The 18,874-nt window shown below is 30.2% G+C and overlaps 3 protein-coding genes across 14 annotated transcripts in view; 1 reads left to right on the top strand and 2 right to left on the bottom strand.

Annotated features, from left to right (window-relative positions):
• The window catches only part of LOC130668408 (protein lap4), a 62,517-nt gene extending 57,019 nt beyond the window's left edge, over positions 1-5,498 (bottom strand). For 8 of the 10 annotated variants that reach the window (XM_057470687.1, XM_057470690.1, XM_057470696.1 and 5 more), the window contains exons 1-2: positions 5,043-5,497; positions 4,486-4,603 (exon numbers count right to left, since the gene is read on the bottom strand). In XM_057470687.1, coding sequence (XP_057326670.1) covers positions 4,486-4,603; positions 5,043-5,204 — 280 coding nt within the window. In that variant the 5' untranslated portion in view covers positions 5,205-5,497. Of the gene's footprint in view, positions 1-4,485; positions 4,604-5,042 lie in introns of all 10 variants that reach the window. The other 2 variants (XM_057470688.1, XM_057470692.1) reach the window with 1 other exon arrangement.
• Positions 5,074-11,102, top strand: LOC130668412 (peroxisomal membrane protein 11C). The gene is made up of 4 exons (XM_057470702.1): positions 5,074-5,205; positions 6,794-7,098; positions 7,248-7,426; positions 7,536-11,102. The coding sequence occupies exons 2-4, from the start codon at positions 6,874-6,876 to the stop codon at positions 7,807-7,809; spliced, it is 678 nt and encodes a 225-aa protein (XP_057326685.1). The 5' UTR covers positions 5,074-5,205; positions 6,794-6,873; the 3' UTR covers positions 7,810-11,102.
• A 137-nt stretch (positions 11,103-11,239) lies between these two features.
• On the bottom strand, positions 11,240-18,478 carry LOC130668409 (cytoplasmic polyadenylation element-binding protein 1). Of its 3 annotated transcripts, none has more exons than XM_057470700.1 (6): positions 17,970-18,478; positions 15,506-15,995; positions 15,041-15,213; positions 11,888-13,070; positions 11,605-11,813; positions 11,240-11,513 (listed from the first exon to the last, which is right to left on the bottom strand). In XM_057470700.1, exons 1-6 carry the CDS (start codon positions 17,988-17,990, stop codon positions 11,346-11,348), a joined length of 2,244 nt encoding a protein of 747 aa, XP_057326683.1. In that variant the 5' UTR covers positions 17,991-18,478; the 3' UTR covers positions 11,240-11,345. The 3 variants fall into 3 exon arrangements, with proteins under 3 accessions (XP_057326683.1, XP_057326682.1, XP_057326681.1); XM_057470699.1 differs by lacking the exon at positions 17,970-18,478 and adding an exon at positions 16,108-16,281 and having other exon boundaries at positions 15,041-15,210; XM_057470698.1 differs by lacking the exon at positions 17,970-18,478 and adding an exon at positions 16,108-16,277.
• Positions 18,479-18,874: the final 396 nt, after the last annotated feature.

Below are 18,874 nucleotides of genomic sequence, written 5' to 3'. Positions count from 1 at the left end.
AAATAATTTGTTTTGTTTGACAGCTGAGTTTGGGAAAAAAAAATTAAATGCGGAAGTGGTGATAAAAAAATTCCATTTCTTCAGAAGTTTGCAGGATACCAAAATTAATTAATCAAAAAATTTCTATCAATAAAAAAAAATTTCAAGTTTTTTTTTTTTAATTTTTCCGCTGTGATATTTTTAAAATTTTTTTTTCTGATAAAATTTCATTATTTAAATTTTTTAAACTTTTAAAACGCTCTTGCCCCGCCTTGGTGATTAATAATCTATATATACGTATATATTTATATGTATATTTTTTTTTTTGTTATAAAAATAGTTAATGACAAATCGACAAGACGAGAAATAATGTCATCATTGCGGCTTATAGAAATAGCGTATGCTCATCGTATAAAAAAACTACTCATCGTGATGCGACACGAGTGAAGCGGAAATACCAGTTGCTTGGTCGATTGTAAAAACATCTCTGCCCAGTGAAAGTTTTTTTAGCATCACAAATTTTTTTATTTACAATACTGAATACAAAATAAATAAGTTAACGTCATCGCAATACCTGATAACTCAAAAAAAATTATCGCCATTCTTTCTTTCTTATGTTTCATATTGAAGAAATATTCAGAGGAAATGGAAAAGGAAAAAAAAAATATTAGCTATGAAATTGTTTAAGATTTCTAGCTCAATTTAGTTACAAAGACGGATGGAATGGAATAAAGACTCGTTTCTTTTCCGCAAAGTGACTTCAAGAAAAACGAATAAGTGACTTTGAAGAAATAAAGAGAATATAAGAAAAAATAAATAAATAAAAAGAGCTTCGAGTATAAAGAAATAAAAGTACGAAGAAGCTATGAGTAAATTCACTCTAAGTGAACTAGGACAACCTGTCTACTTCACTACCTCGTCGTCGTTGACGTCGTAGCTATGAAAAGAAGAATAAAAGTGAAATAATCAAGTTGAAGTAGTCGACAACGACGACAGTGCGACTGAAAAGTCGGTTATTTTATTCTATAATATAAAAATCTCACCAAATAAATAAACTATTTCAATAGTTTAAATTTTATAAATTACAAACTTTACTAATCTATTCACGCATAAAAGTTACCATAGAATTTAGAGCGCTAACAGAAAAAAATTTATCTTGAGTCAAGAAGATATTTTGGAAGCCGAATGTTTTCGGGAACAAAGTCAAGATTTTCTTGAGCCAAGAGAATTTTTCTTGGTCAGAGGAATTTTCTATTTTATGTGAGAAAATCGAGGTTTTCAAAAAAAATTTCATGAATCAAAAATATTAACTTTCATACAGAAAAAAAAAAGGATTTCTTGGCTATTTTTTTCTTGCTCCAAAAAAATTTTTGGTTTCAACTTAAAATGCAAAAAATTTCTTGGGGTAAATAAAAATTTTTTGGCGTCAAGAAATCGTTCTTTTCTGTGAAATCAATAATTTTTCTTGTGTAGTTTAATAAAACTGAACACAACTAGCGCTAGTGGGAATTTTTACAGTGCTGTTAATAAAAAGTAATCGTAGGAAGGGTCTACAGTAATTTTCGTCTACGATTTTCCCTCAAATAAAACCTCTAAACACAAAATTAAGAACGAGGCTCGATGCATCACTCTAAAATCTAATAATCTCCGTTTCATTTTTCAAAAATGTGAACCAAGTTTCCATTTACTGCGCAAGTGCAACAGAATGGTACCGTTCGCCGACTTGAGTGTAATAGAGAAAAAAAGTGCAGGCCCCTCTTAAGATTGGGCCGTACTAACTGAAATTTTTAATTTTACTTTTAATTTATTATCAATTTTCATTACAGAAATTTTTATAGCGAGTGACATAAATATTCAAGAATTAGAAAAGTAAAATTCAAAAATTCAGATGATTCTGCACAGCCTTCAGCTATAGGCCCATTTTATTATAATTAAAAAAAGTTTCTTAGTGCATACATGAAAAAAACAATACAGTCGTGGCAACTCTCCGGAATAGTACTGAGTACTTACTGTAAATAAAAAATATCAGACAGTACTGTATGCTATTTAGACTGCATCCACTACTATCTAGACTATATCCACTACTGTCCGGGATAGTACTCACTACGAATTACAGAGTAGTGGATACAGTCTAGATATCATACAGTACTATCTGGTATTTTTTCTTTACAGTAAGTACTCAGTACTGTCCCAGAGAGCTGCCACTACTGTACTGTTTTTTCTGTGTACAGTAGACTCTGGTTATAAGTTACATCGGACGCTCTACTTACTCTCACGTCAATTTCATTTTTTCCTGTAAGTAAGAGTATAGACAGAAATATAACTTATAACCAGAGTGTACTGTATAATAAATTTATATTTATAAATATTCCTTCTGACAATACGACAATTATTACACTTGAAAAAAATGATTTCTCACATGTTAGCGCCAAGCAAACATAATTTTTCGGTCGTACATAAATAAAAGCCACATTGCCAGAGTTTATTTATTTAAATCGTGAGCAACATTTTGAATCTAATCGTTTCAGAAACAGGAATCTATCTTTCAAAGTAAACTCAGTATTTAAATCTCAGCATTAGTTTTAATGTAAAAGTAAAATTGTAGCAAGTGGAGAGTACATATATAACGGAGCTTTACCAGCACTTAAAACCACTGAGATCTACATCAAGTGTAATCGTCTTTCTCGTCTTGCTCTGCTCTTGGTCTTCGTCTACTTCTATCATTATTTATCATTACTACAACTATCTATATATATTCCTTTAAAGATGTCTATACATAAACCACAAACTCCGCGCATCAACATAAACCAGAAAATTTACCGTTACCGTATTAATTTTAATAATAAAAATTCAACTTCTTTATTTAACGTCAACCAATCAGTTATTTTAATTAAATCATTGCAATATGGTCATGCTAACTAACATTTACTCTGCCTATGTAATTAAGCATCCTTACAACTACACGCAGATAAATTTTGCTAAAATTTACCCTACAATTTGGAGTAAACTTCGGCCAAAAACATGTACCTCAAGATCGAAACGTTTTTGGCGAAAGAAAAATAAAAAAACAAAATGAAATGTCAGCCAAAAATTGCAGGCCACCCCTAACTACCCCTCAAACGTTCAAATTACATCAATTTTTTTAATTTTCATTGCGCGAAAAACGTTCCGATCTTCAGCTACACCCAAAAACAAAATAAATATGGAAAGAATAAAAAACTAATTCCTTTTGTTTTATTTTCTGTTTAAAAAAGACTCGAAATTGGGTTTTTCTACTCCATAGTTGAACACTATCTAGAAACGTCAGTAATTAATCATCCAGGCCCAGTTTTACTCACAATTAACGTCTAAAATTTATCAGATAATTCTTCCCGTGTATATTTAGACTTTTTTTTTACCCCAAAATTTGACGTTTTAAATCCCGCGTCTATTATTAACTTGAAAAATAAAAATAAATAATTTTTTACATCTAAATATTATTTTTTCGAGCGAGCAATGTTACCTAGGTTGATGGTAACGTTTAGATTAATTACTATAATCATAAAACTATGAATCTATAATTACTTGTTACGTAATTTTATCTGAGAATGCCGCGGTAACTTATCGGTAACAATCTGAGCTACAATATGAATATAATAAATAATAAAAAAATTCAATAAGCACTAAACTGAAATACATCTTCACATAAAATTCATGTGTATATTGAGTGCACATACATTGTGCTCATATATACACGTAATACTTATTGTATTTTATGCTATGCCATGGTATAGTAATATAATGTAAGAGTGTGTACATACACTTCGGGTCTTTACTTTCTCGCCACATGTCTGACAAGTTTGTGACGCTCAAGCTCGTACTCGACGCGTCAATGCCGGCGTGACCATGTGCTACAATCCATTATATTATCAAAGTCGTTCCGCAATAATCGTCAACTCAGTGCAATGAAATTGTCCGATACCACCCAATACAACTAAACGGAAGTATACTCTACATATATATATTTATATACATATATAATACAACCCGTTTCTTGGGTTCGGGCTCAACAAACTCTCTTAGAAAAGTCTTTGTAATTTAAATAGCAAAAAAAAAAACTTATCATCTATTTTATGAATGTAAATGTAGCAGACATAAGACAATTTTTAAATTACATATAAAAAAAATTAAAGAATTGAATTAATAAAAAAAAAAATGCATGTACTGATTGTAGAATTTTTTCAGTCCATTTTTTAATTTTTTCGTCAAAACAATTTCATTTTATTATTTGAAAATTTAAAAAATTGTCAGATGTCCGCAAACTTTACTGTCATATCTATTTTCGCTTTTATTTTCGCTTTTGTCGCTCATATTATTGATAAGAATTTGATCATAATAAGAACAATCCTTCCTAGATAATCACAACCGATAGCAAGACAATTAATATATGACAAAAGAATTCGGAGCTGATAAATTTATATTCCGAAATCTGAGTAAACCCAAAAAAAAAAAAACAAAAAAACTCACCATTTCTGGAGACGTCAAGCTCGACAAGATTTTCAAAATTTTGAATATCTGGCGGCAGCCGATGAATTTCATTGTCACTGAGCCCAAGTTTCCTCAGCCTTTGTAGCCGAAAAAAATTCTGTAATTAATTATACCGTTAAATATATACACAAAGAACACAGTTTATATAAATATTATGATATTATATCTGCGGTAATATTTATCATAGATAATAATCAATGTACATGTGTAAGTGTATGAATACATCAACTGCGCATTTTTGTTTAAACGATAACTCGTGTCATGTAAAAATAAAATTAAAAAAAATTAAACGTCAAATATAATAAACGTCAGAAATAAAAGTGTATGTAAAAAATATACTGCTAGGAAATATATGTCAGAGAAGAATAAAATTGGAGAAGAATCTAGTGTATGTTAAGGTGAAGGGGATAGTAAAATTAATAACGAGTTGTTAACACTGTCCTTGATGATCATGATTACACTTGGTGATTGTGATTATATATTATACTATATATATATAATGTAGTTAAATGTTAGCAGTGGGTAGTAAGTTGTACCTTAGGTAAATCCCTGATATGATTGGCGTCTAAAAGTAATTCCTCTAGACTTCTCGAGTACCTGAGGATATCCTCGGGTACGCTTGGCAGTGAGCAGTGACGCTTGTCAACGTATTCCACCTGCCTGTTACACCCTTTAAAGATTGGAATGCAGCGGAACATGGTATGTATATACTAAACTAAACTCAACACACAACGTTTATCACACAACACTGTTAATCGCAACACCAAGCATTATTGTCACACGAATTATAACCACACTACTCGGTATTTAAATAACTTTTATTATTACTCGGACATATTTTAATTATTAGTTACTATTTTATTGGTTATTTATTTATTTAATTGTGTGTTGATCCTGACCAAGAGGACACTAAAAGTAGCGGGCGGCACGACACACACTTTCACGCCCTACTCGGCTTCAAACGCGCTCGCTTCTGCCTTTAGATGTCTGACGTCACCACTGTGGCTTCTCCAAGGCGACGTTACACTGGCGCGCGTAGCGCTGAGTTTTTTAACTTTTGGCTGCGCGGGAAAATTTGAATTTGAAAAGTAGGTAATTAATTATTTAGTTTGTTGGAAAAGGAAAATTTAGGAAATTAAATAGTAAAACTAATGATTATTTATTTTAAGTGTAATTTTGATAAAATTGTGACGTAAAAATTATAATTGTTTTGGTGAAAAATGAAAATAAATTTTAAATAATAGTGAAGTTAGCTGACGTCTAAAAGTTTATGATCCTGAAGTTAACAGATGATTTATAATTTTTTAATTTTTTTTTTTTTCAACAAATTAATTACAAATTATAAAAAATAAAAATATGCACGTGTAGAAAATTTTAAATACTATAGGTGCAATTTCTTCAAATATTTTTTTTTTATAATTTATTGTTTAAAAAAAAATTCAAAAATGATTAGACGTCGGCTAACTTCCGGATCAATAAAATTTTGGGATTTTTTTAAAAGGATGAATTATAAAAAAAATAATCTTTGAAAAAATTGCACCTGTAGTATTTTTAATTTTCTACATGTGCATTCTTTTATATTTCATATTTTTGTCATTGATTTGTTTAAAAAAAAACTCCGAAAACTTTTAACTTCATGGTCATAATTATGATCCTGAATTTAGCAGACAATTAAAAATTTTTGGATTTTATTTTCGACTAGTTAATTACAAAAATTAAAAAAACTTAAAATATGCACTTATAGAAAATTTAAAAAACTATAAGTGCAATTTCTTAAAATATTTTTTTTTTTGTAATTTATGATTTTGAAAAATTCCAAAAATTATTAGATGTCGGTTAACTTTAGAATCATGTCATAATTTTATGATACTGAAGTTAGCCAACGTCTGAGTTTTTTGATTTTTTTGAAAACTATAAATTATAAAAAAAATAAAATTTAAAAAAATTGCACCGATAGTTTTTTTAATTTTCTACATGTGTGTATTTTTATATTTCATATTTTTCTCATTGATTTGTTTTAAAAGAACTCCGAAAACTTTTAACTGCCTGTTTTTTTGTATTTTTTTTCGATAAATCTGAAAGTACACACAGGTAGAAAATCAAAAAAATTATAAGTGCAATTTTTGAAAACCTTTTTTTTTCTAGCTATTGTTTTGAATAAAATTCAAAAATTATTAAACGCCGGCTAACTTTATTCTCATGTTAATTTCATGATCATAATTTTAATTGATAAATTAATAAAAAGTTTTTATATCAATAAAAATATTTTGATTTTTTGTTTCTTTAGTCACGTGTCACTGTGGATGACAGGTATTTAAAGAAAATTAGTCGGTTCATAACCTCGAAGAAATTACAAAATAAATAAACATGGAATTGATCTCGGATTATTTAGAAAGTTACGAAGGTAGAGATAAATTATTAAGGACATTGTCGTATGCAGCAAAATTAGCAACTGTGATACCGAGGTCTGAAGATGACAGAAAAAAACTTAAAATTTTTGGAAGCCAGATGAGTAATTGCCGAGTTATCCTTCGGCTTCTTGATGACATACCCACACTTAATTATGCTTTCAAATATGATTGGACAAATAAGGTAGTAAAAAATATATATATATATATATACATAAATAGTATATTTATGACAAACAATTAAATAGATATGCTCAATATTTATGAGTCGGTAGACTCGAGATGATGAATTAAATTTTTTTAGATGTGTAATTGACGTGTGTGATGTAACAGGCAACAGATCCGTACATCAAATGGCTGGAGATGATTGAAATTATCGTCGATGTGATTTACTCACCTGTCGAAACGATTTGCTGGGCTGGAGAGCATCAGTTAGTTAACGTGGACGTCGATAAATGGGACACCATGTCCACGTGGTTCTGGATCATGTCCCTGTACATTTCTTTGATGACGTAAGAATCCTCTGGAGCTTTAAATTATCCTTACACACACAATAGAAAATATACAATACTCTTTTTATAGCTTTGTAACTTATATTTATGACTGCATTACATTGTCTAGGTCCTTGCGTAAATATAAACTGCTGTTGAAGCAAAAGGACACGAGTCTGAAGAATAAGTCCGGTAATAAAGCTGAAGAAAAAGCTTTGAGACATAAAATGTACAATGAAACATTAGTTTGCATCCGTATGTTACTAGACATGAGTTATGCAATAAGTTATCTTCCAAATGGTACTCTTTGGGGCGGCAAACTGTCTACTTGGCAAGTTGGAGCACTTGGAACTGTATCATCACTTATAGGACTCTATCAATCACTTAGAAAACGTCTCCATTAGTTTTATATATAAATATACCTGATTAGATATCAAAGTATTTTCATTTTTTTATTAAGGCCATTCTTAGATAGTGGCCCCACTTTTTAAAAATTTTCAATGACTCAACTGTCAAGCGTATCAAAATTTTTATCAATTAATTTTAAAAAAATTGAAGCATTAATTTTCAAAAGGACAACGTAGTCCTAATTTCGCAGAGACATGATTTTTAAAAAATTACTTACAGTTGATATCAATTGGGAGCTGAATGAAATTTTGAGAAACTTTCAGTAAAACTGTCAAGTTTCAATTATTTCAACAAACAAAAAAAAAAATTAATATTTGAATCAATGAATAAGAAATTATGAGGATAAATTAGGATAAATCAGGATAGATGAAGATGAGTGGAGATGGATGAGGATAATCATGGATTTTTCTATCCATTTCCACCATCAGTCCTCGCTTTCCGACGTCGGAAATCGCGAATTGCAAATCTCAAATTTGACTTCACCGTCCATTTTACGGCATTAAATAAATTAATATTTGAAATTTTATAATTTGAATTTTGTAGACTAAAATTTATTTACAAAATTTCGTTTACCTCCCATTTGGTATCAACTGTAATTTTTTTTTTTAAATCTATACCTCGGATAAATTATAACCACGTTGTCTTTTTTTTAATTAATCCTTTAATTTTTTAAATTAATTGATAAAATTTTGATACACTTGACAGTTGAGTCATTAAAAATTTTTAAAAAGTGGGGGCACTGTCTGAGAGTGGCCTCAAAAAAATTAAAACCTTAATTGAAAAAAAGACAACGTAGCTGCAATTTTGCTGAGGTATTAAAAAAAAATAATAACTTACAGTTGTTATCAATTAGAAGTCAAACGAAATTTTGTAAGTAAATTTTCGTCTACAGAATTTGAAAATTCAAATTACAAAATTTACATGAAGATTTTACTGATATTTATTTTCCGAATTTCGTTTAACTCCCAATTGATAGCAACTGTAAGCAATTCTTTTTAAAATTTATACCCAGCGAAATTGTTCTCTCTTCAATTAATGTTAAAATTTTTTTTTAATTTAGTTCAAAAAATTTTGATACACTGGACAGTCGAGTCATTGAATATTTTTAAAAAGTAGGAGGCACTGTCTGATAATGCCCTTAATACCAAATGATTAATTAAATTTGAATTAAATAGTAATAAAAGTAATTACAATAATTATTATTTTTCAAAAACTAAGAGGTACTAGGGAATAAATAAATCATTTACTAGTTTAATCAAAACGTATTTGGTAGTAAGTAAATATATGTTTCATGTCTAATTAAAAATCTAAAAATGAAATTATATCAGTTAAGAGAACATTTATTTATTGTCTTGAATAAAACATTGTAACGATTACATCAAAGTTATCGAAGCGTACAAAGCTTTTTTTGTTATTGTATTTCCTAGAATAAATGAAACAATTAAATATAAAGAAGCTCCCAAATAAAGGAGTAGTTGTAAAGTTAACAATTTTTATAAAATAATTGCCAGTACGAACGCATGAGTAAATATAAATAAAAATAAATATTAATACATTCGATTGAATACTGACTGAATCAACTCAAATAATTATTAAAAGCTTTAAATTATGCGCCACAATAATAATTATCATCACCCTGTATATCGTACTTTTTATTTTAATTTAAAAGTAATTTTATTTCAAATCCTTTGACTTTTTTTATAATAAAATTCACCATTATATCATTAAAAGGCACGACTTTTTAAAAGGTTTAGTTTTAAATCAGATGATTTAGATAAAAGAGGCGTTAAAATTTTTTTTCTATCATGACAATAAAAGCTAGCTCATGAAATTTATATTTTTAAAATACCAATAACATGACTGAAATTCATTACATTAATTTACAGTCAGATAAAGTTTACTTGCAACTCTGTTATTTTTATTTAAAGTAAAAGCTTTAGTTTTATTTATTTATTAATTCAAGTATTAGCTGCGTTTCTAATCTCAATACTTTGAATTTATATCCTAGTCTAATATTTAAAAAGAATATTTAATATTAACTATTATTTAAAAAAGTTTAGAAGTAAATGAAAGGAATAGAAGAAATGAAGGATTTGAGAATAAATAGGAAAGCAAACGAAGGATAGAGAGAAATTAAAAATAAAAGAAATTAAAATAAGTATAAGAAAAACTGTGATTTTAATTTATTCAACAAAATTATATCAAAAGTTAAAGAACATTTTTTTTTTTTTTTTTTTTTTTTAATTTAAATTTAAACTGAGCCTAAATAATTTTACGCTTTATTTCTTATGGTACCAAAAGTTTAACAAAATTTAATAACAAAAAAAAAAAAGAACAAAAAAAATAAAATTATTGATTAATAATATTTATCATAACTGCAGACCGTATTGTTTTGTCATCATAAATCTAATCAGTAAAGCACTGAGCGGTCGCGAGTCGCGCACACAAAAATCATTACAATTATTCTCATTATCAATAACGACGGTCACGAGTTCTTTTTATTACTCCAGTTTTTCCGGCTGACTGTTGTCATACCCAAGAAATTAAACGTAAAATTACTTAGACATTATCACGATTCAAATTCACCCGCGGGTCCAATAATTTTCAACTGAAAAAAAAAAAAATAAATATTTAACGCGATTAATTACTAATAATATTCAAACGCTTTGACGTTGATAGAGCACGTAATATTGTAATTATGAAAATATTATTGACTGTTATCAGAAATAACCAATGGCACTAGTCTCGTAAAATTTTACGTAACTTAAACTTTAATTAAACAGCCATTAGATCATTTGTTTCTGTTTATAAAACATCTTTAGTGTATACTCAATTCGCTTATAATATATTACGCAACGGCGTAAGAACAAAAAAATATATATCAAATATATGATCGTAATGACTTGATTCTTATAATTATTTATGGACATAATCCGATTGCTGTGGCTTCTGATGTATGAAATAAAATATAAATCATCATTGAAGCCACATTTTTAATGATCATCAATTAACTACCATTGTCTTAAATCCTGATCGTCTTAATATTATATTTCCATCATATATTATTAATTATTAATTGTTTTTTAATATCATAATTAATGTATAATCATAACTTGATGTTGATTAAATTTCCCGCGGTAAAAAAAAAAAGAAAAAAAATTTTTTTCTATTCGATAAGAGATCCAGTCTCTTGAGAAACATAAATAAATAATAAAATACTTTTATTCTTGGCATTATTAAATGCACTGTAGAGTAACATAGACTAATTAACATGATTTAAACTAGGCATATTAATTATAAATCTCAGTAACAATTGCCTAACTATCACTATGTTTTCAAAGACGCTATTTTTAAATCTACGTTAGGACTTGATGCCGTCATAAAGCTGATTCGTGTTGATACAAGGCATACGTGCCTTAGTTTAAAAAAAAAAGAAAAATACAATTAAGTGTTTAAAAACACTTGTTATAATTAGATAACGATTAAACACGAATCCAGCGGCGCGAGCGATTTTTTTTCGTTAAGAAAAAATTTAAATAACAGAACCAGGTGTACGAGAGACGGAGTTTAATCCTAAGCCGGGAGTCAATCCAACAACTTGATTAGTCTTTGAGATGCGTGTCAAGGGTTTGTGGAGACGCATTGACTCCATTGAGTGCTGCCAGATCCAGCAGTTGCGGCAGAAGTATCTGAAGCAAACCTAAAATCAGAGGAATCATCAATTATTCATTAAGGATTTATTTAATTTAGATAAATAATTAGTTGAAATTTATTGTTGGCTGATATCTTACCTGCTCGCGACAGAAGTAAGGTCCTTGTTGAACATAGCAGCCAGAGCACACTGAGTCTTCAAGATACGGGTCAATTTGAACGACTTTCCTAAACTTGGCGGTCTTTATTTCAATGAACGCTGCAGCAACGGCTTTTCTGTACGAACGTTTACTGCTGAATGTAAGGCGGGCTGATCCAATTGGGTACTTATGTTTGTCTGTGTCGATACCTAATTAACAAGACAGTAATTGTGTGACTTACAAATTATAAATGAAAATATTTTTATTAATTAATGATACATACCGACGTAAATAACTTCATCAAACAAATCGTTCATAATCGTAGCGAGTCCTTCAGCCGTCACCATACCGTGGAGCGCACCAACAAATACCGTTTTGTCCGGATCCAATTTCTGCGATGAGGATTTCGAGTAGTTGCTGTCATTGAGACCCCATGGAATTACCTGGACATCTTTACCTTTGATGCGTTTTGAGGAGACTTTGTACAACAAACGACCTCCGTTTTTAAAGTCTTGGGTACAGCACGACAACAAAGCTCGCACCTCTTTTTCAGACTCGAATATAATGTATCCAAATCCTTTAGGCTCCGGTGCAGTAGGATGGTCTTTTTTCGGCCACTCGACTTTGATTGGCCCGAATTGTTTGAAGGTCGCTACGAGAATAGACTCAGTTACATCCCAAGGTAATCCACCGAGAAAAACTTTTGAAGAATAGCCAGTGGGTTTTGATGAACGTGGAGGAAGAACGCCGCTCCAAGTGTAAGTTGCTTCGTGGAGCGCAGCAGCATTGCGATGGAACCTGGCCGCGCGGTCCAAAGAAACGTGTGGTTCGTTAAGTCCAACAGGTGAGCTGATGGGTACCATGTGGTTACCAGCAGTACTGCAGCAATGATGATGACGAAGTGCCTGCTCGCGATGAGAATGAGCAGAAGAGAGATACTTCTTCATTGCCATACGTTGGAGAGCAGTCGCACGGTTATTTTGACATATATCAGCGATGCCCGAATTTATTGAACCATGTGGATAGCAGGAGTGCGGCGTGGATGAGTTTAATGACAGACAAGTCATGATGTCTGACAGCGAACCCTCCATGCTGCTGATGCCGCTGAGATCTGAGTCTGACGGTGAGGTAGATCGTGATCCATTGTAACTTATCACGTGGGGATATTCCATTGAAGGGCTGCTGCAGTCACTGTACGGTGATGATCCACGGATAGGCCTTCCATAGTAAGGAGGCGTGTGAATTGACGACGTAGGCGAGCCAACATATGACTGATAACCTGAACGTGCTGATGGCGGTGATGACGTCAAATGTGAATTGCTATTAGCACTTGTTGAATAACTGTAAGCTGAAGAGTAGACACTAGTTGGTGTGCCAGGACTTCCAGGCGTAGCCATGGAATTAGGTGTGTTCGGCATGTCGATACTTGGTGATGATGTGAAATACCCACGGTCTTCATCGTAGCTCTGGAAAAAAAAATAATAATTCAGGATTATACACTTTATGTTGTAAGATATTTTTTTAGTGGCGAATAAGGAGTGCAATAAATAATATTAAATGCGTTTGCTGTTGGTAAATTAGCCTTCCAGCACTATCGTTGGACATGATCCAAGATAATATTCCGCGTAATGTCCACCCTATGAACTATCTCAAGACCTCATCTTAGATATTATATAATAATAATACAAGTAATAACTGTATGAGAATGAAGAAAGACGAGAAGACGAAGGGTTAGTTCTTTGGTAGCAATAAAGCTGTTTGGCTCAGGCCTTAAGATGCATACGTCTTGGCTCCGGGTGAAAATCGGGTCGTCCTAACGTGTCGTTTTACGATTATTTATTTCATCCAATCGCCATTGTACTTTTATTTACTATCCTAATATCTCGTACTTAAATTTTCTCCATAAAAATCCTTGTATGTGTACACGATCCCCACATATGAGATGCATTCGATCGTTATAATTTTATCAACGATACCAAGTATCTACTTTTTATTTTATTGATGTTAATTTTTTTACGACAAATTTACTGTCCTCACAAATTAAATTAATGAATATAATAAATATTTGTTTATTTCGGAGTAATAAAACTTTAATAAAAAAAAAATAAAAATGAAATAAAAAAGAGGGTTTGCAGTAGAGGAAAAAAAATAAAAAAAATAGGGTAAGTCAGACTAAATGTAATTAAGTAATAATCTATCTGGCATTGGGCATTGGGTTACAATATCGACAGGAGCAACTCCAACTACCCATAGCCCTAGTGTATATAGAATAGAATTTATATTGAAACGTCATGTACAGATGTGATTCTTCTGAGTTTCGCTATCACACTGCAAGACTTTAAAATGGTGGAAATAAAATTTAAAGATTTTTATTTTACCAATAAAAAAATTTTTTTGAAATGATACTGAAGTTAGCAGACAATTAAAAACTTTTGGATTTTTTTTTAACAATTAAATTTGAAGAAAAAAAAAAAAACTAAAATATCCACATTTAGAAAATTTAAAAGACTACAAGTGCATTTTTGAAAAATATTTTTTTTTTTATAATTTATCGTTTTTTTTTAAATCCAAAAATTATTAGACGTTGGCTAATTATGATCCTGAAGTTAGCAGACAATTAGTAAATTTCGGATTTTTTTTTTTAACGAATTAATTACAAAAAAATAAAAAACTAAAAATATGCACATGTAGAAAATTTAACAAACAACAGGTGCAATTTTTTCAAATATTTTTTTTTTATAATTTATCGTTTTTTTTTAAATCCAAAAATTATTAGACGTCGGCTAACTTCAGTATCGTGGCTAATTTCAGTATCGTTTTTTTAAATGATAAAAATCAACAGATAAAAAAAATTTTAAATGCGATTGTAAATTATTGGAACTGATCCAACCAATGATAATTATTATTATGATTGCAAGAGTATAGAAGGTATGTAGGCATCACAGACTACGATAATCTCAAGTTACTTTTCTTACATAAATTTTTAAACTCACGGAAAATGAGTGTGAATGTAGCAGACATCAGACAAATTTTAAATTATAAATAAACAGAGTAAATAATTAAAAAAAAAATATTTATAAAAAATGCACTCATCAATTTTTTGATTTTTTAAATGCGCATTTTTTTAAATTTTATTTTATTAATCATTTACTCTATTCATTTATAATTTTAAATTTGTCTGTCTGCTACATTCACACCACGAAAAAGTTTAAAATCAAAAAGTTGCCAGTACTATTTTACGGTAGACATATTAATATTTCTCCAGAGAACAAATGAAGAAAACTGTTGCTTTTATACCGGCGTCATAGAAAATGTCGCAAACAAAAGACTCAATTGATTTTATAACAAATTATTTAAATAGGATTAAAATTTAAACAATAAATAGAATGGATAATTTTTTTCAGACTAGATTAAATAAAAATAATAATATACTGACCTGATATTTATTGTAAGGACGTGGGGGAGTGCTCTGCTCGTGATTTTGCGAGTGCTGTTGCTGCTGCTGTTGCTGGCGATGTCGATATCCCGGCGAGTTTATTGACGATTGACTGCCCATCAGCGATCCTCTAGGCAGTCCGAGTCCAAACAAGTCGGAAATAGACATGTCTTCTGTCCGAATTAAATTAATAGCTCAAGTAAATCGTATATATATTAATATATAAATTAAAAAAATAAAATATTTATTGGAAACGATGGAAAAGTACTGCGGGTATTATCTTAAAAATTACTGCTTCAAACTTTTGTATAACAAACGAATAATCACCGAGTCCAGTGTGAAATTAACACACCAATGATGTAATTTTTAAAAATTTAAACAAAAACACATCACTGAGTACTTAATTTCTTTTTTTTAAATACTTGTCAACAAATGTAACTGTGTAATTAAATAAATAAAGTGTACCTTCAAGATTTGAGTCCGAAGTCTGATCATAAGACGTGTCTTTGCGAGCATGAAATGGCCCCGTAGGAGTTGGCACATCCAGCAACAAACTTCCGAGTGCTTTAAGCGGCTGGTGGAGATTTTCCCGGTACTGATCAATTCGTGATTCGGATCTCTCTGGCTGCTGTTGCTGATGCAATTGAAAGGAATCTCGGTCACGTTCCCGACGTTGGAGCAACGATTCTCTCTGGGGTGGACGAATTTGATAAATGGAATTCTGTTCCCTTTCATATTGGTCTCGTCCCTGTACATCATGTTGCTGACGTTGGACTTCTTGAGGAAGCTGAAGACTCTCGTAGTCCCGTTGGTGCTGCTGTGGCTGCAGGTATTCACGATCGTACTGATCATGTTGCAGTTGGTGATTTTGAACTGGTTCACATGACAAACTAGACTCGGACACTGTTAACCCATCAGCTGCGTTGTTGTTTTCAGCCTTAAAGGACATTGCCAGCTGTAAATTTTAAAATTATTTTCTTTTAGTTAATAATTATTGAATATTTATTTTATTATTGAATAATTAACTCAATAGTTGGCTATTAGTAAGTAATTTTATCGAAACAAACCGTGGGAAAATGAAAATCAAATGAATTCTTGGTATCAGTGCAATCCGGTGAATCGTTTTCGAACATGACTAGTCAAAGTCTTAGGAAGATATGATCGACTGGTAGCGATTGAAGAATAGAAGCAGAATGAAATGGAATAGAAGAAAAATGCGATTAGGGAGAGGGCTGTCTAGGTACTGAGGATAAGGAATTATATTAAGTGTGGGAATAGTTGCAGTTTGTGGTCTGGGTATTTAGTTAGAGCTATTACTTTCCACGAATTAATGTAAAGAAAAAAGAGCTTACAAGTCTGCGTATGATAAGAGGTCGCTAGTAAACTTACCGCCCCTTAATTATCGGGCAAAAGTTTCACGTCTTCTTAGAAAACGACCTTTTGATATACGATCTAAAAACTTGTGTACACAGTATTTACTTGCATGTATTTTACTATGAAAACTAATTAATTATATTTTTTGTAATAAAGAAAATTTGCTCATGAAATAAAAAAAATTTAATTTTCTAGTGAAATAAAATCTATTGAAATTTTATTTTCTTTTGTCGCCTTTTAGGCCGGGAATTTTTTCAACCACTTCAATTCCGAGAAAAGACTATACTCTAGTACAAAGACTAAATTATATAAATCCGACTACAAAGTTATGAAAAATTTTTGATAAATAATATAAACGAAGAAAGTAATTAATTTTAAAATGAAATTTATAAATAATTTTATTCAAATGATTGCTTAATTTTTTGATACTGAAGTTTGCCGACGTCTTGTAATTTTTTTCAAAACGATAACTTAAGTTATATAATATTATGAAGAAAAAAATATTTTTAAAAATTGCACTTATATTTTTTTCAATTTTCTACATGTGTATATTTTTGGATTTCCTTTTTGTTTTTTTTTTAATTTATTTGTTGGAAAACAGATCCAGAAATTTTCAATTGTCTGTTTATTTATGATACTGAAGTTAGCAGACGTCTAATAAATTTTGAATTTTTTTTTAGACGATAAACTATAAAAAAAAAAAAAATTTGAAAAAATTGCACCTGTAGTTTTTTAAATTTTCTATAAGTGCATATTTTTGTTTTTTGTTTTTTTTAAATTAATTTGTTGAAAAAAAAAATCCAAAAATTACCAATTGTCTGCTAACTTCAGGATCGTTGTTAATTTATGATTCTAAAATTGGCTGACGTCTGATAATTTTTGGATTTTTATAGAAACAGTAAATTACAAAAAAAAAATATTCAAAAAAATTACACTCATAGTTTTTTTAATTTTCTACAAGTGCATATTTTTAGTTTTCCTTTTTTTCTAAATTTATCTGTTGGAAAACAGATCCAAAAATTATTAATTGTCTGCTTACTTCAGGATCATAATTTATCCAATCAAAACTTAGTTTCATATCATTAAATATATAAAGACATTAATATATAAAATAATAATAACACTTGAATATTTAATTTTCCGTTCGAGTTAAATAGACTTATCCCTCAACAACAACAAAAAAAACTAAGTAGTTAAATCCCTAATCCCGGTATTGAATTCCCAGAACAAATGAATATGAAACTTTTACTTGAACAAACAATAAATTATTAAATTTACAAACGACTAAAATATTATATTTTTTTTAAATCTTTTATTGATGTTTTTGTTCACACAACAAAAACACGAGGCCGGTCTTTGGTTTATTGTGTGCCGGCGTTTGTAATTCTATCCTCGCTTGCAAGATCTCGAGACAAAGAATTAGACAAAGACGCAGTACAATTTTAATTTTCCTTTCGCTAAATCTTGATATTTATTTGTTTATTATAATTAACTAATTAATAAATATATCATTTGAAAATAACTTTTTAAATTTATTTAAAAAATAATATAGTACCTGCTGGAGAAGACTCGGCATTTCCGTTGTTCCTTTGTTACTTATCGAAAAAATAGCGGCGTCAACAAGTGCGATTTAATCTTGATACCCTCCTCTGGTGGTCGTGTTGCGTTAACTTGCACAAAATAATCTCAACAAGTATGCAATAATTTTTATAAAATAAAAAGAGACATTATCAAAATCTATATGAAAAAATAAACAAATACGACACAAAGCGGCACTGAATAATTAATTTAAATTAAACAGGATATTTATCCTGATTACAAAAAAAAATAAAGTCGCGAAAATAAGATTTTATTTGAATTTAATTTAATTGCTTATGTAAATTTTTTTACTGCCTGTGGTCCTCGTCCTGAGACGTGAGGACGACTGTGACGACTCAAGTGCGGAATGAGATTAATGGATTCAATGTATAAGTATATTATGTCTACATATATGAACTTATGAGTTACAAGTACACATTCTTCACCACTTCGTCGCGCTTAGCCAACTGAATCAAACGACTAGTCCACTGGCTGACAACGCGCGCAATTTTAATTTGTAAATGCTCGGTTTCTTTGAAAAAAAAAAATTCGTGCATGCGCAGATGCAGGTGCGCAGAGTTTCTGCGAGCATTTGGTTTGAGCGCGAGTATTTGAAAAGAAAATTTGAGTAGATGTCTATTACACAAATCATGAAGACGCAAATTTATTGATGATCTAGATCCCGATGATCCAGATCGTGAAGATCCAGATTCCCGATGATATAGATAATTAATCACTGAGATCCCGATGGTATAGATTGACTTTCTTACTTACCGACCGTAGATCTTCAATCAAAAAGAAAAAAAACGGTGAATTTATATCTTAAATTCATATGATCCAGAAATTAGCAGACAATTAAAAGTTTTCAAATTTTTTTTCAAC

Source organism: Microplitis mediator, chromosome 5 (assembly GCF_029852145.1).
Source record: "Microplitis mediator isolate UGA2020A chromosome 5, iyMicMedi2.1, whole genome shotgun sequence".
In the NCBI taxonomy this organism is placed as follows: domain Eukaryota; kingdom Metazoa; phylum Arthropoda; class Insecta; order Hymenoptera; family Braconidae; genus Microplitis; species Microplitis mediator.
This window is presented reverse-complemented; position numbering and strand designations above follow the sequence as displayed.

What these genes read in the sequence shown, in the direction of transcription:
- LOC130668412 (XM_057470702.1), top strand. Translation starts at nt 6,874, where the DNA reads ATGGAATTGATCTCGGATTATTTAGAAAGTTACGAAGGTAGAGATAAA. An exon ending in AATATGATTGGACAAATAAG is followed by an intron (nt 7,099 to 7,247) that starts GTAGTAAAAAAT and finishes GTGATGTAACAG; the next exon opens with GCAACAGATCCGTACATCAA. An exon ending in CTGTACATTTCTTTGATGAC is followed by an intron (nt 7,427 to 7,535) that starts GTAAGAATCCTC and finishes TACATTGTCTAG; the next exon opens with GTCCTTGCGTAAATATAAAC.
- LOC130668409 (XM_057470698.1), bottom strand. Translation starts at nt 16,173, where the DNA reads ATGTTCGAAAACGATTCACCGGATTGCACTGATACCAAGAATTCATTT. An exon ending in TTGATTTTCATTTTCCCACG is followed by an intron (nt 15,996 to 16,107) that starts GTTTGTTTCGAT and finishes TAAAATTTACAG; the next exon opens with CTGGCAATGTCCTTTAAGGC. An exon ending in GTCCTTACAATAAATATCAG is followed by an intron (nt 13,071 to 15,040) that starts GTCAGTATATTA and finishes TTTTTTTTCCAG; the next exon opens with AGCTACGATGAAGACCGTGG.